This window comes from Wolffia australiana, chromosome 2, assembly GCF_029677425.1.
Source record: "Wolffia australiana isolate 7733 chromosome 2, ASM2967742v1".
Taxonomy (NCBI): Eukaryota; Viridiplantae; Streptophyta; class Magnoliopsida; order Alismatales; family Araceae; genus Wolffia; species Wolffia australiana.
Window position 1 is genome coordinate 23,371,004 of NC_135836.1, and position 13,922 is coordinate 23,384,925.

Here is a 13,922-nt window from a genome sequence, read left to right on the forward strand (position 1 = left end):
TGGAAATTAAAACCGTTTCAACCCTCAATCATCGTCGCGGTTTTTCGCTAGATTTGCTGGCGATGGCGTGGAGAAGATGGCTCGCCCTCTCCTCTCATGGCCGATCGATTCCTCATCTTCATCTAGTCTCAAGTTTCAGTTCTTCTCGGTGAGTCTATGATCTTTCCACAGAATGAACTGTCGCCTTTTCTCCGACAATTTACGTTAATTGAGTCTTTTCGTCCATTCTATTTGTTCTTTCCATTTATTAATGCTGATCCTTAACGCTGGAACAGTTTTTTTCCTCATTTTTCGAGCTCATGATCTGAACGAGCCGTGTTACTTTTATGTTGTAGTTTCTTCTGCAGCGATGCTTCACCGAGTGCGAGGAGTTCTGTTGGAAAGAATCAGTTTGGGCGACGCGTTGTCCACGTTTTGTTGCTAAGCCTTACTGGTGGATTCGCGCTCAGTGCCCTCAACGATCTCGCCATCTTCCACGGTTGTAGCAGGTGCCAGTGATGCTTCTTCTGTTTCCATATTTATGTCATCAATCCCGTGTGGTTCCCTCCAAATTAGCTATGCTCAAGGAACTGAGAATCCAATCACCAAAATAGGGCTGTATTAATTACCTTGATTATTTTATGTTCCAAGAATATCATCCTGCCAATAGGAATCGTAAGAACCGGATTCGCTGCTGTACTGGTCTGAAAGAATCGTTTCGGCAGACTTTTGTAGTGTTAAGAGGGACTGCTGGAATTTTGGAAATCATTTTAATTTAGAGATTTCAAGATTTTCATATTTCATGGTTTTTTTGTACCACCGATGTTATGATCATATAATGATGAATCCTACCTGTATTTTAAAAACTATAAAGTTGAGGTGGTTAAGAGAAAAAATAGGCGCAGGTTGATTGAAAATCTGCTTTTGGTATGTTTCATTGAAGGAAAAAGAGCGTATCTGATATGGAAAATCTGCCGAATTTAATGAATATTTTTTTTGAAAAATAAAAGGGATGAACACCAGACGAATCGGTGAATATCCCACCGAATTCAATGAATATGGAGTAAGCTAAAAAATATTTTAGAGTTAACCTTTCAAAAAAACCTAGAACTCCGGTGGATTAAAGTGATGATTTAATCTTCTTTTCTTGCTTACTTTATTCTTCCTGCCACCCTCGGTTTCTGTTTTTGTTTATTATTTTCTTAATCTCCTGCCCTTCGTATTCTTTTTACCTTAAAATACGCTGAATTTTTAATGAGTTTTTGATTTCCTTATTTGGTGGTAATAATTGTTTTAGTATTTCGTGTTTAATCATTCCTTCCCAAGTTCATCGGGGAAGAGACTTTTACTTAGAAGTACGTCAGTTGAGAAAATACTGTTGTCAGATGCTCAAACAAATGATTAAATATTCGGATATATTTAGTTTAATTACAGGCTTTTTTTGGATATATTGTGCTTTTCTCCTTGATTGGTCTCCCACTGCATATTATTCGTTCTGTGGAATTTAGCTGTTTTCCAGCTCTGTCATCGAAAAATATTAAACTCCTAAATTCTTATCTATATCGACCTGGTCTCAGAAAAGCAATTGAGATGGCCTGCCAAAATCAGGAATTTATTGGCGCTTTAGGTGAGCCTGTTGCAAGAGGTCCATGGTACGCGGCCACCCTTGCGGTTGGACATCGGAGGGAGACTGTTTCCTGCAAATTTCCTGTTCATGGGCCGAAAGGGAGTGCAATCCTAAAGATCAAGGCTATCCGTATTGGAGGTCAGTGATAATGTTATTCTAAAACAGTCTATGCATTTAGGTGGTTCATTTATCTCAGATTCCGTAGTCTCACTTAGTGTTCGCCATCACAGATGACAATGATGAGTGGATGATGACGAGTCATCGTTGTCCCCATCTTTAATTATCAACTGATCTTTAATGATGAGAGGACAATGATGATGAGTCGTCACAGATGATGAGTCTATCTTTAATTATCAACTGGATGACTGATGACCGTGACGAGACAGACAGCATCATCTCTCATTATCATACTTTTGTTGAGCTCTCTCAGAAGATCTCATCCTCGTCGTTATTCATCTGTGGAATGATGACGATGATGATGGAATCGTCGCCATTACTCAAGACAATGATGATAATGATGACGATTACAAAATCTTCCTCAAGCACTTAGCTCAAGTACTTTTTTTTTAGTTATGTTTTTCGTTTACCTTAAGCATTATGCAGCAACTTGATATCTACTTTAGCAAAACCCACTAAAAATTTCAGCTTCCCACGTCCAAGAGTTTTAATTTTTACTCAAACTCGATGGTATGTAGACTTGGGCCACTCGCACTGGATATATCGTCGGCAATCATGCAAATTTTTCTTATTTCCTGCATTTGCAGTTCGATAATGATAATTGCATAGGATAGCTGGTGGGTGTGTAAAAACGTCGAAAAAGTTTCAGGTTTTGGTAAGAATAAAACCCAAGGCCACGGGGAGATTAAAATTTTGACGGGTTTTGAGAAAGCAGTTTCATAAATTTCAGTTGGAAATTTTCCATTGGACACTCTTGGAACTTTGACGGGTAATTGGGATGTCCATAAATGAATGATGTTTGCGCTTGTGAGAATAAACGTAATTTTCATGGTTTCCAGAGGAATATTGGTCACACATCTGAATATGCTTGTTTTATTAATAATTATATTTTCGTCCATTCATTTATGTGCTTTTTTTTAATGGATTTGGTCTCTTTCTCTCTCTAGATGATGGGTGGTCTTCCGTCTTGAGGCACAACGATTGGGACATTCTAATATCTGAGGCTTTTTTGCCTGATGAGCAAGGGCAGGAATCCCGAGTAATCGTCATCAATGACATACGACAATCTGGTGAATGATCTAACGATGCCTAAAAACTGCTGAGCAAAATTCTATTGATAAGTCGAGTTCAAATACGTTTTTTGGGGAGGGTATCCTCCGATGATTCTTTCAAACATAGCGATTTTTTGCAAGGAACTTGACATCAATGCCCACTCTTGCCTTTATTCTCCAACCGAAAAAAAAACTCAAACTTTTGCAGGGACCTAAGAATAGAGAAAAAAAACTCAACCGCGGGACTGAAATAGTTTGATCTTTGCGTCTATGTTCAGAAAGAGATGTGGAGAAAATATGTGAGCTTTCTGACACGTGTTCAAACCAGTATGGTTTGCTCATCCTGATTATGAAATTGGATACTGTTAAGGACACAATGATATCCAGACTAATCCTTCTCGGATGACGGCTATAAGTACTCTGAAAAGCGGGTTGATCACCGATTTCTGGTGATCTTCCCTCTTTTTCTTTAAAAAAAAAACTTAACTCTGATATCAGCATCCAAACCACTATCTGATTGCCTTTCACCATGTGTATAACGATGCTGGTCACTGTTTGCCTATACTCAAATCATCAGAGTATCCATACAATTGCTGCAATTGATATCAGTAGTGATTTTTTTTTTAACAATGGATATCAGTAGTGATTATTGTTGGTGTCGGCCAATCGTAACTGACATTCGGAGACATTCAGGGACAGCTGATATCTAGACTGGTATCCATTGTCTGCTAAAGCAAGGGTATCTGGACGGATATCCGTCATCTCCACCGGTACTGTTTACATTTTCAGACAACAGATACTGTTGTCCTATAACGGATATCTGTAAGGATACCATAAGGCAAACCCTACCAAACTTTGACCGAGCTTTTGGATAGAGATAGAGACAGAGATAGAGATAGATATAGAGATAGAGATAGAGATAGATATAGAGATAGAGATAGAGATAGATATAGAGATAGAGATAGAGATAGAGAGAGATAGAGATACAGATAGAGAGATAGAGAGATAGAGAGATAGAGATAGAGATAGAGATAGAATATAATAACTTTTAGACCCACGTGTTCCATCAAGTATGCATAAATTATCTGATCCATGTGTCCCAGCTAATTTTTGATCCATGCATAACCTAATTTTTGAGAGTGAAGAGAATAAACCCAAACCTGGGTGTGACTAAAACAGTGAGTTCATTCCATCTCTCCTCAGATATTATATAGAAATGACGCATAAATTATCTGATCCATGTGTCCCAGCTAGGGTTTGCAGACAGATGAAATGTAAACAGGGTGGCACAGGTGACACTGTCATCATTCGTCTATGGCAAAATCTCATGTCTTTGATGTCATCTGTCCCATTTTGTACAGTAACCTAACTTTTTACATGTAATAGAGAAAAAGATGAAGGGAAAAAACATTAAAATCATTCCATCTCTGCTCCCATAGAGATATAGAAAGAATAGATGAACTTTCTGACTCATGTGGTTCTGTCGTCGTCTATTGTTGACTGATAATGACGACTAGTCATTATCATTCTCTTGTTGCTCTCTAATTTTACTCTTTCATATGATCAGGACGATGACAAGTTTTTATCGACCTCATCTTTTTGGCTATGGTGGACGATGATGACAAATCGTCCTTGTCAGCATCATCTAACCTTAATAGGGACAAGAGGGAACAGATGATGTCGCGCCATCCACCCCAAACATCACACAAACCCTAAATTCCATCAAATGACCTAAATTTTTATGCGGAAGAGATGAAACCCGAAAAAGGTGGGGACTGAAATACATGAGCTTTCCGACCGAATGTTTCTCAATAAGATTCAAGTGCTCACCGACTGTGTTAAACACTATAGCTGATAATGGAATATCGTTCTTCATTACACCACCTGCGGCTCGCCTACATTGGCAGAACGTTACACCTCTGGGATTTGGACAATACCATACGAAGATTCAAGCGCTTACCAACTGTGCTATAAGCTGTAGCTGATAGCAAGAGGCTACTTTTTCATAGGCAGGATGCCGTTCTTCAACATTTCCTATTAGGAAAAGCCCAAAAATTTACAGAGAACAATAATCCACAGTTGAGGGTAGAATCACCGGGATTTCGCATCTCTGTTGAGGTTTTCCCAGCAGATCTCCTGCGAGCACTCCCCGCACATCATCGAGGAACCCGCCTTGGTGCCCTGGCTCCTCAGCGTCAGTAAGTGAGAGAGGTTGGAGCACTTCCTCTGGATAGGGGTGACCACTTTAGGCTGCTGAGGAATGTCCTCATGTCGATGATGATCGCGGTGTTGACGACGAGAATGAACGGGATTCTGATGATCGCGATGGCCATTATACGAAGATTCCTCCTTGGGGATGATCCTTTGAACCTCCTCCCACTCCATAGTTCTCTGGAAGGTCTCCCATGCCAGGTCCTGCTCTTCCTTGGAGAGTTTCTCATCCTCATTCTCTTGGAGGAGTGTCTCGTGCTCGTGGTAGTTTGCAATCCACCTGAAATTGGAAACTTTTAGGATCCTTCTTTATGGCCATGGGATGAATGTTACTGTAGATGATGCTGTGGAAAGAAGCAAAATGAGTTCGATTGTTCGATCCATTTTGCAAGTGTGCGGATTATTATTGGCTTAGAAAGTTTTGTTTCTACATTAAGTTTTTTGTAATTTGAAGAAAATCAGAATGAAAAAGTTGTAGAAGAAGAAAAATTTGCAAGAAGCTTAATGCCGAGCAATACAGAAAATAGTTATTTTCTCATCTGTTTCAAGTGGGCTGAGAAAAGTTTTATTTTTGGTCTTAATGAAAGAGCAAAGTTCTGGGATTTTGGAAACGTAATGGAGGGATTAGAAAAAAATTTAGTTGTATCCAGATGGGGGATAGAAATGAAGGAATGATGTTGAGGGGGGTTAACCAGTTGTTCTTACCGGGGACCGTGTTTCGTCATAAGGGTCTCCATGAACTTGTCGGATGTGCTGTCATTTTGAGGAAGAGGAATATGAACTGGGTTCAGCTTCGTAGTATTGTATGCGACATCGTCTACTGCTTCGTCATCTCCAAAGTCAAAGAGATGGAGGACTTCTTCTCTCGACATGGTTCTGTATATCTGCTGACGATCCACGACTCTTGCTGCTAGCCCTTCTTTGGTTACCTTTCATAAGTCATCAAATGAAAATTAGGGTTTGAAAACCAGCAGCGGCTTTTAGCGGGAAAAGTGTTAGAAGACGGGGAGAATGTAAATCAGTTTTTAGTAGGGTGTTTCGGCAAAATTTTTAATCATCTATCTTCAAATTTAACTCAACGGCAGGATTGTACCTGGCGTTTATAAATCTTCTCTTCCATGGTCCCATGAGCCATCAGGCGGTACGCATATACCGGCTTAATCTGCCCATATCTGTAGAATTTAGACCAACATGAGATGTTTTTTTTTTTAAGAAAAGAGGAAAGATCACCCGAGATGAACGTGAGATGATAGCAACGGAAAAACAATAACTCAACGAAAAAGATTCGTAAGATTTGATCTGGTGAATTACCTCCAAACACGAAAGATAGCCTGAAGATCATGCGTCGGGTTCCAAGATCCATCTACAATCACAACACGGTTTGCAGCGTGAAGATTAATGCCCAGTGAACCTGCTCGCGTAGAAATCAACGTGCATTTAACCCTCCTGTTCGTCGGATCGTTAAATTTTTCCACAAGCCTCTGCCTTTCCGATCCGTCGGTCCTCCCATCCAACCTGTAGATGGCAGCATGAAATGTATGTCAAAAATATTTGGCATTAGGGTTTAGGGATTAGGATTCAGATGAACATCTCAGATTAAAATCAAGGTGTACCTGTACCAATCTTTGCCTTGTTTCCAGTATTTCCCCTCTCTTTCCTTTCTGGGTATTCTTGAAAGGAAGAGCTCTATGAGATCTAAGGTTGGCAAGCTCTGACTGAAAACAAGAACTTTGTCCCCTACTTCATAACTCATGGAAAGAATATCCAATAGCAGGACCATTTTTCCACTGCAGTCAACTTCTTTGTATATTTTCTCAGGGAGATAATCTTCCCACCATTCCACCTCCTGGATGCGTAAACACATGCGAGGTTTGTATTAGGCATTACTCAAATTATAAAATTTTAAAGTCAACGTCTACCTCGTGGAAAACACCGTCGTCCTTCTTCGTCTGATTAGCCCTGATTTCCTGCCTATCTGTGAAGAAGAAAACTTGTAAAAAATAGCAACATTGATTTTATTTAGGAGAGGTGCACCGGCAGCAAGCAGAAGCAAGGCTATTAGATAGCGAAAGTTCTAAACGGCCAAGAACTATGTTTAAATGAGCCGGTTCTGAAAGAAAGAGCAATAGAGGAGAAGATCGCTATCAATCCTCAACTTTAAGTTACGAAGTCAATTCAGATTCCGGCGAGAAGCGTGAGTTTACCTCCGGTGGGCATGTCACTAGCCTCAACATTGTCATCGCTGGAGCTGTCATCCATTAGAAAGTTTTCGACTGAATCTTCTTGTCTGGCGTTGTATTTATGTTCTTTCACAAGTTGCAGAAGCCCGGGGTGGTTCCAAATCTAGAACCAGCAAAAAATAAACTTAAATAAAAATCAAAGTTCCAATTCCATGCCGAAAAAATAATCTTGTTACCTGTGCAAGGGCCTGATACCCAGAAAAGAAGCACCGCTTCATCAAAGGCCTATCACTGGCAGCCTTGTCATTCGTAAAACCGTGAACATCGAGGAATTTTTTATAAAGTTTCCTCTGTAACGGTGACAGCTTTACAGTTATCACGAAGACCGTCTTCGGCGGCAAATCGTTCTTAACCACGTTCAAGTCCATCCTATGCACGAAGCCCTTCAACTGTTCATACAAAATGTGAGATCTCTGATTCATAATCTTTACGTCCTCCGTCGTGGCATTGGCGTGCTGCCCGTTTTCGATGGGATTTTGGAACCTGTCGAGAGAAAGTGTAATTAGTCTCTAACAGAAATATACAAAACAGAGACGAAGAGTTTCCCAGATCTACCGATTTCTAAATTCCTGACAGCTTCCAAGAAATCCTTCGCGAACAAAGTCAACCATCTGTTTGATAAAGAAAATCAAGTTCAGCAACATAATTAATTTTAAAATATGGTTATGATAAATTTAAAATAAAAAACATTAAAGAACATTATTGTGCAAGCCACATACACAGTAGTACTCCATCAAATTGTTCTGCAACGGTGACCCAGTCAACGCAATTCTCCGCTGGGTTTTGACTTGTTTTAAGGCAAGTGTGATATCAGCCCTTCTGTTCTTAATCATATGCGCCTCATCGCAGATTAGTATATCAGGCTCGTACTGGAAGGTCAAAATATTTTAAGAAGGTAAGAAGTAATTTTTCGACGGATTATTGGAGAAGAACTTGTAAAGTTTGACGTCTCATTACCGTCAATAAATGGGATATTTGCAATGCTGTGCTCTTGTCTTTCACGTGCTTTCCCAGACACAAATTCCGAAAAGCACTATAACCAATCAAGAGAATTCCACCTTTGTTTGCCCACCTTAACATTAAATCGACTCTCTTCTCTCTAAAATATACAAAATATTAGAAGATAAAAACCAACTCTCGAGCATTTTGAAAAAATAATATTTCATCAGATTACAGTTTTTTTTGAAGAAATTCATCAGATAACAGTTATATCTTAAATGAGAATAAAATCAGTTTCCGTAAATGATGCTCAAACAACGCTTCAGTGATCATATCATAAAACTGTAGGCAGAATTCAGATATATTGACCATAAATAATGCAGTATTCACTGATTGATCATATGGATAATATTATACAAAAAAAACATAAGATCGATATTCTGCTTATGTTTCCTTATGATACATTTCTTGATGTAGGCTCGTATCCGGGAAGGGGGCAAGATGGGAAGTGGAGAGGTTCCCCCGGTTGGCGAGTAGAACGGGAATGATCCGAGGAGAGATCAAACAACGGGGGTAGGGATCAATTGAGGAAGAGCTGCCCTGAAGACGTGGTGGCGGACGGAGAGACAGGAATAGGACGGTGAGCAGAAAAAGGGCGAGCACTTCTAGTGACAAAACACTTTATCCCCTTCGGAGGGCGCCCTATGTTCAGATAGCATGCGTAAGAGAAAAGACAAGACTACCCTCAAGCAGGGTTAGAAACCATAACAGTTTACCCTTAAGACATCAACCCTAGACCAAAGAATTTGACCAATATACAGACACCAGATCCAAACGCTTTACAATAAACCTGAGAACTAAACCATTCACCAATGTAAATAGAAACCACTAAATAAATAAAGAAAACCTTCACCAATGATTGTATGAAAACAATTATTTTTCAAAATCTTTAACGCACCTGGGGACAGAGTCCATCATGAACACACGAAGAGCCTTCAATTCGATGGGTTTCCACTTGATAAACTCTTGACGCCAGTTGTGCAGGACATTAACAGGCGTAACTATAATGGCCTTCCTAAGACCAATGTCAGCCAGCCTCAATGCAGCATAAAGAAAAGCAATGACCTGTGTGTTGAAACAGAAAACTGGTATGAAGAAGATCCACGAGAAAAGCTGAGTTAGACATGTTAAGTGTGATTTTTTTTTTGAATTAAAAGAGGGAAGACCACCCGGAACTCGGTGGTCAACCCAATAGACATGTTAAGTGTGATACAGGTCTCCCTAGGACCTCTACATGGATAAAAGAAAGAAGAGAAGCCATCTCACTGGTGACAAGTCAGACAAAGTGTGATACGGCTGATAAGGGGATATTTCGTCAATAAATAAGAGGGAAATCCCTTGGAGGGGAAGGGGACTTTTCTTAGAACTGGTTATGGCAGCAACAAAGCAGCGTGGGAGATTCTCCTCAGCAGAAGACCAAGGCGATTTGCCTCCTCTTCCCACCTCTCTCATCATCTCTCATCGCAAATTGTTTTGATTTCAATTCTACCTCTATCCTCCATGCGATCTACTCTCCTCATCACCACTTTTTGGATGATTTTCATGATTTGGGAAATTCCAGATTTTCTTGGAAACAAAAGCTACAAATTGCAATCCTGAAAATTGATACAGAGATATATATTTTCAGGAGCATATCAGTGTTAAGCTGCCAGGGATATTTTAGCCTTAAAAAAGTTAACGTAATCTTCAAACCCTGATTTTTACTAGTCTAACTATTTTTTTCTTTTTGAATGAACTAGTCTAATTATTCTTGCCTGTGAACGAGCTCCAGGTATCCCTTTACCCATGAATCTCGCGGAAATTTCTAAGCCTTCCCCTTCCTCTCCAATTACGACCCAGAATATTAACATAACCCCTACTCTTCATTTGAATTAACAAAAAAAGCTGCGACAAAAAGATAGTTATCGCGTCAAAATCAAAAAGACTTGCGACATTTGACCACTCTAAACCAGCATTGAGATAACTCTAGCCTACTTGAACTTTAATGGAAACCTGAGACTTAGTTGCCCCAATCTTGACCTGTGCTTTTGGAATGGTTCACAACAATGGAAAGCAATATATAGCAAAAGCATGACCAAAGCGGTTATGCTAGTTTCAACTTTCAGCTTCTCTTAATTTTAGAAAAACAGCCTCAAACTGATGGAAAACTGTCGATCAGACATATTTTTTTCATAATAGTATAATGTATAAAGTTGATCAATGCATCTTATGCTGTTTGAAGCCCTTGATGACAGTCATGTGCATCCAGTGGTTTTTTTTTTTTTTGACAAATGATTTAAGTCGAATTCAGAGGTATTTGAAGTGGGATCTTGGCCGCAGCTTACTAATTCATGTCACACTGAAGTTGTGGGCACTCAAAAGCAGACTGGGCAGTGTCTCAGACCAATCGCCATTCAACTATTTGTTAATAGCCAAATAGACTGTATTCTGATCTAGTGCTAAAGTTAAGTGCACTGAAGGCAAATAGAACGTTTTTCTATTAATCGAGCTAAGTGAAGGGTTCAAGGTTTGGTTCGAGTTATTTCCGAGGTGAAAAATTTTTAATAATTTGGTGTAAAAATTTTCTCTACCCTGTCCCCCCAGGTGGCCAGCTCAGGCATAGAGCTTTTCAATGCAAGGAGCAATGGCGACAGTAGTAGCACGGTGACCAGCTTTTTAAGAATTGAGCTGGCATGCATGTGGCCTCAGATCTCGCCTTATTTTTGTGTCCTCTGGTGAACCGCTTGTTGATATTTTCCCAAAGCTACTTATGTTGGCACCCAGACCTCTTCTTCATGCTCCAAGCTCAGTGCATATGATACCTACACAATGGCTTGAGGGGGCTACTGCGTAGATGGGTCTACAACCCAAGCCCATATTGCCTTACCCATTATTTCAATTTTCTATCACATAATGCATCATAGGATTTTGGAATCTTCAAGTGTTAATAAAACGTACTGAAAAAAAAGAAAGTGTGCAGCCAAGGTCATCCAGTTTCGCCAACACCTGGTTCCCCACGTGATGGCATAGCCGCAAGCAAACATAACTGAAATATACCTACACTGTTTCTCTTTTTGTAAGGGTTCACTCAAATAAGTGGATTACATGAGCCCCGGTTGGAATTGACCCAATAGGTCATAAGGACGAAATAAAAACCAACAGATATAACACGACATAGATGCATATATGCTGACACTCTAGAATATCGATCTGAGAGGAAGAAGACAGATAGAGAGACAAAAGGATAGACTTCACCCCTCTTTAAAATAAAAGCATGGAGAAAATAATCTGGTTTCTTTTTTAGATAAGTATCCATTCTAATTTGAGAAAAAAAATGATTCGCTGTTCATTAACAAATGGTTGGCTTAGGCCAATTGACTTCAGCTCCTCAGAATCCTCTAGGAAACCCTAAGAGACCCTCCGCTGTCGAGCAAGCAACAACAACTATTCCCTAAGATACCCTGGTTTTAGTACCAGGCTAAGGTATAGATGTATTGTACCAAGAGTTTGGTCCATTGGTCCATAAAAGGAAATAAATATAAGATAGACACAGATGAAATATAATAAGGACCGGAAATATATATGGCTGACTCCCCCCCAAGCTGGTAGGTAGATGTTCTGCATTTCCAGCTTGGGATACAGCCGGTGAAATACCCCTGGATCCCTTGATAAGTAGGTCTGCCACCCGGTGAGCTGACTGAATGTACTTCATCAATATTACTTGGGCATCAATCTCCTCTCGTTCGATCTGGATTATGAGCGATGTCCATGCCTGATTTGCTGTCACAGTACAATACAGAGGGACCGTCATGTAATATTGTGAGGTCCTGTTGAATACATCTGATCCACAGGGCTTCACAAATGCCTTTGGCCACTGCTCTAAATTGAGCTTCGGCACTGGACTTTGATAATAACTTATGGTTCTTACTCCGCTTGGTGACCACAGGCTATCCCTGAGTAATGTACAGTATCCAGTAGTTGACTGATCAACTTATGAAGATCCACCATAATCTGCATCGGTCTAAATTTCAAGCTTTAGTTCTTCACCCATCCGAAAGACCAGACCATGTCAGGCAATTCTTCTCAAGTAAGCAAGTACTTTGCATGTTGCCTGCAGATGAAGTTCTCTTAGACAGTGCATGAACATACTTTGGAGTCCCACTGCAAATGCAATATCCGGCCTGGTAAGCTGAAGATAAATCAGTTTACCAATTAATCTTCGATACTCTCCACTATTGACCCATGTGGCTTCTTCGCACAATCTAAGCTTCAAATTAGCATCAATGGGTACTGATAATGGTTTGCAGTTTTTTTTTTGAGAAATAGTTTACAGTTATTCATATCCATTTCCTTCAAAATATCCAGAATATATGCCCTTTGAAAAAAAAAATACCATTCGAGGATTAGGCAATTTAATTTTGCATGAGATAATGCAGCAATCCCAGGGATTTAATGTCAAATGCTTGAGCAATCTCCAGAACGCAATCTATTTTTCTTCACTGCCAGTGACAACAATATCATATACAAGTAATATGCCTTCCGCTTTTTGGCAGGGCATGGGCCAGATTTTCCAGCAAACTCAGGGGATTTTTGAACCCAAACTAGGGGACGGAGCCTTTTTTAGATATTGGATAGATGACTGGTCAGCTCAAGGCCTGATGAGCGAAGCTTTCTCCCGTCTCTTTGGTGTGGGAGTGTTGGGACGACATATGGAATCTGATTATGTAGGGTGTACAGTCTGATCAGAGATTGGAAGACCTCCAGAACATGTAATAGACCATAGTGCACCTACGGCCCATCATTGGGACACGGGACAGTTGGGTATGGAGGGGTTGACCACTTTCAGTTCGGCATGTTTACAGGACGATCAGGGGGAGTAAGACAGAAGATGCAGACATTATTCATACTTGCGTATGCTTATGGAAGCAGAAAGTCTCATTAAAAGTGTAGATTTTTGCATGGATCCTTATTAGGAGACAAATTATGACATGTGTTCTCCAAATGTGCATGATCTCAAACTCATGGTCTGTGTGTCCCATGTGCGGCCTAGGAGAGGACGACTTCTCTCAACTGTTTATTGAGTGTCCTTTTGCGCAGGCCATCTGGAGGTCGCAGAAGCTAAGCAGGGTGGACATGACATTGGACGCAACATACTGGGGATCACTTGGGGTGTGTGCGTGCAGAGGACTTTAGAGATGGGGAAGGATCCTCGCAGTGCTCTGGCACTATGGCTGCACTGTAATGAGGTGGTATTTAAGGGAAAGACTGTGTCGCTGGACTCGGTGCTACATGATGTGGAGAAAAATCCTACTGGTTTAGTAGGAAGTGGAGGGAAAAGAAGCCAGGCTGGTCGGGCATGTACTTTTCACCATCATATACATTAATATTTATTTTGGGTTGATCACCTATTTTGGGTGGTCTTCCCTCTTGTCATTTAAAAAAAAAAATGTTAACAAACATGGTGGGATCTCCTTTACTTGATCCCATACCTTTTCAGTGCCTGAGAAAAGTTCTTGATATTTTAGTGACAGTCCCTAAAATTCTTTTTAACTCCGCCATATTTTAACAGATTTTTTTTTTAATAGCTTACAAAACACCTCAGAAAAAATTTCCACCCCATTGGAAGTGTTGAAATGCGTGGACAGCAGCAGTCACAGT

General features: G+C 40.2%; 2 protein-coding genes across 2 annotated transcripts in view; one reads left to right on the forward strand and one right to left on the reverse strand.

Annotated features, from left to right (window-relative positions):
* Nucleotides 1-9,030, forward strand: LOC144700145 (cytochrome oxidase complex assembly protein). Its single transcript, XM_078571557.1, has 5 exons — nt 1-148; nt 336-488; nt 1,557-1,744; nt 2,731-2,853; nt 8,703-9,030. The coding sequence occupies exons 1-5, from the start codon at nt 63-65 to the stop codon at nt 8,771-8,773; spliced, it is 621 nt and encodes a 206-aa protein (XP_078427683.1). The 5' UTR covers nt 1-62; the 3' UTR covers nt 8,774-9,030.
* ATRX (P-loop containing nucleoside triphosphate hydrolases superfamily protein) overlaps nt 4,835-13,922 on the reverse strand; it is a 26,848-nt gene continuing 17,760 nt past the window's right edge. The window contains exons 15-26 of the mRNA XM_078571556.1: nt 9,184-9,350; nt 8,244-8,385; nt 8,006-8,155; nt 7,842-7,897; nt 7,463-7,769; nt 7,251-7,389; nt 6,966-7,021; nt 6,660-6,892; nt 6,358-6,561; nt 6,140-6,218; nt 5,752-5,975; nt 4,835-5,326 (exon numbers count right to left, since the gene is read on the reverse strand). Of these exons, the coding sequence (XP_078427682.1) occupies nt 4,927-5,326; nt 5,752-5,975; nt 6,140-6,218; nt 6,358-6,561; nt 6,660-6,892; nt 6,966-7,021; nt 7,251-7,389; nt 7,463-7,769; nt 7,842-7,897; nt 8,006-8,155; nt 8,244-8,385; nt 9,184-9,350 (2,157 nt within the window). The 3' untranslated portion in view covers nt 4,835-4,926. The remainder of the gene's footprint in view (nt 5,327-5,751; nt 5,976-6,139; nt 6,219-6,357; nt 6,562-6,659; nt 6,893-6,965; nt 7,022-7,250; nt 7,390-7,462; nt 7,770-7,841; nt 7,898-8,005; nt 8,156-8,243; nt 8,386-9,183; nt 9,351-13,922) is intronic.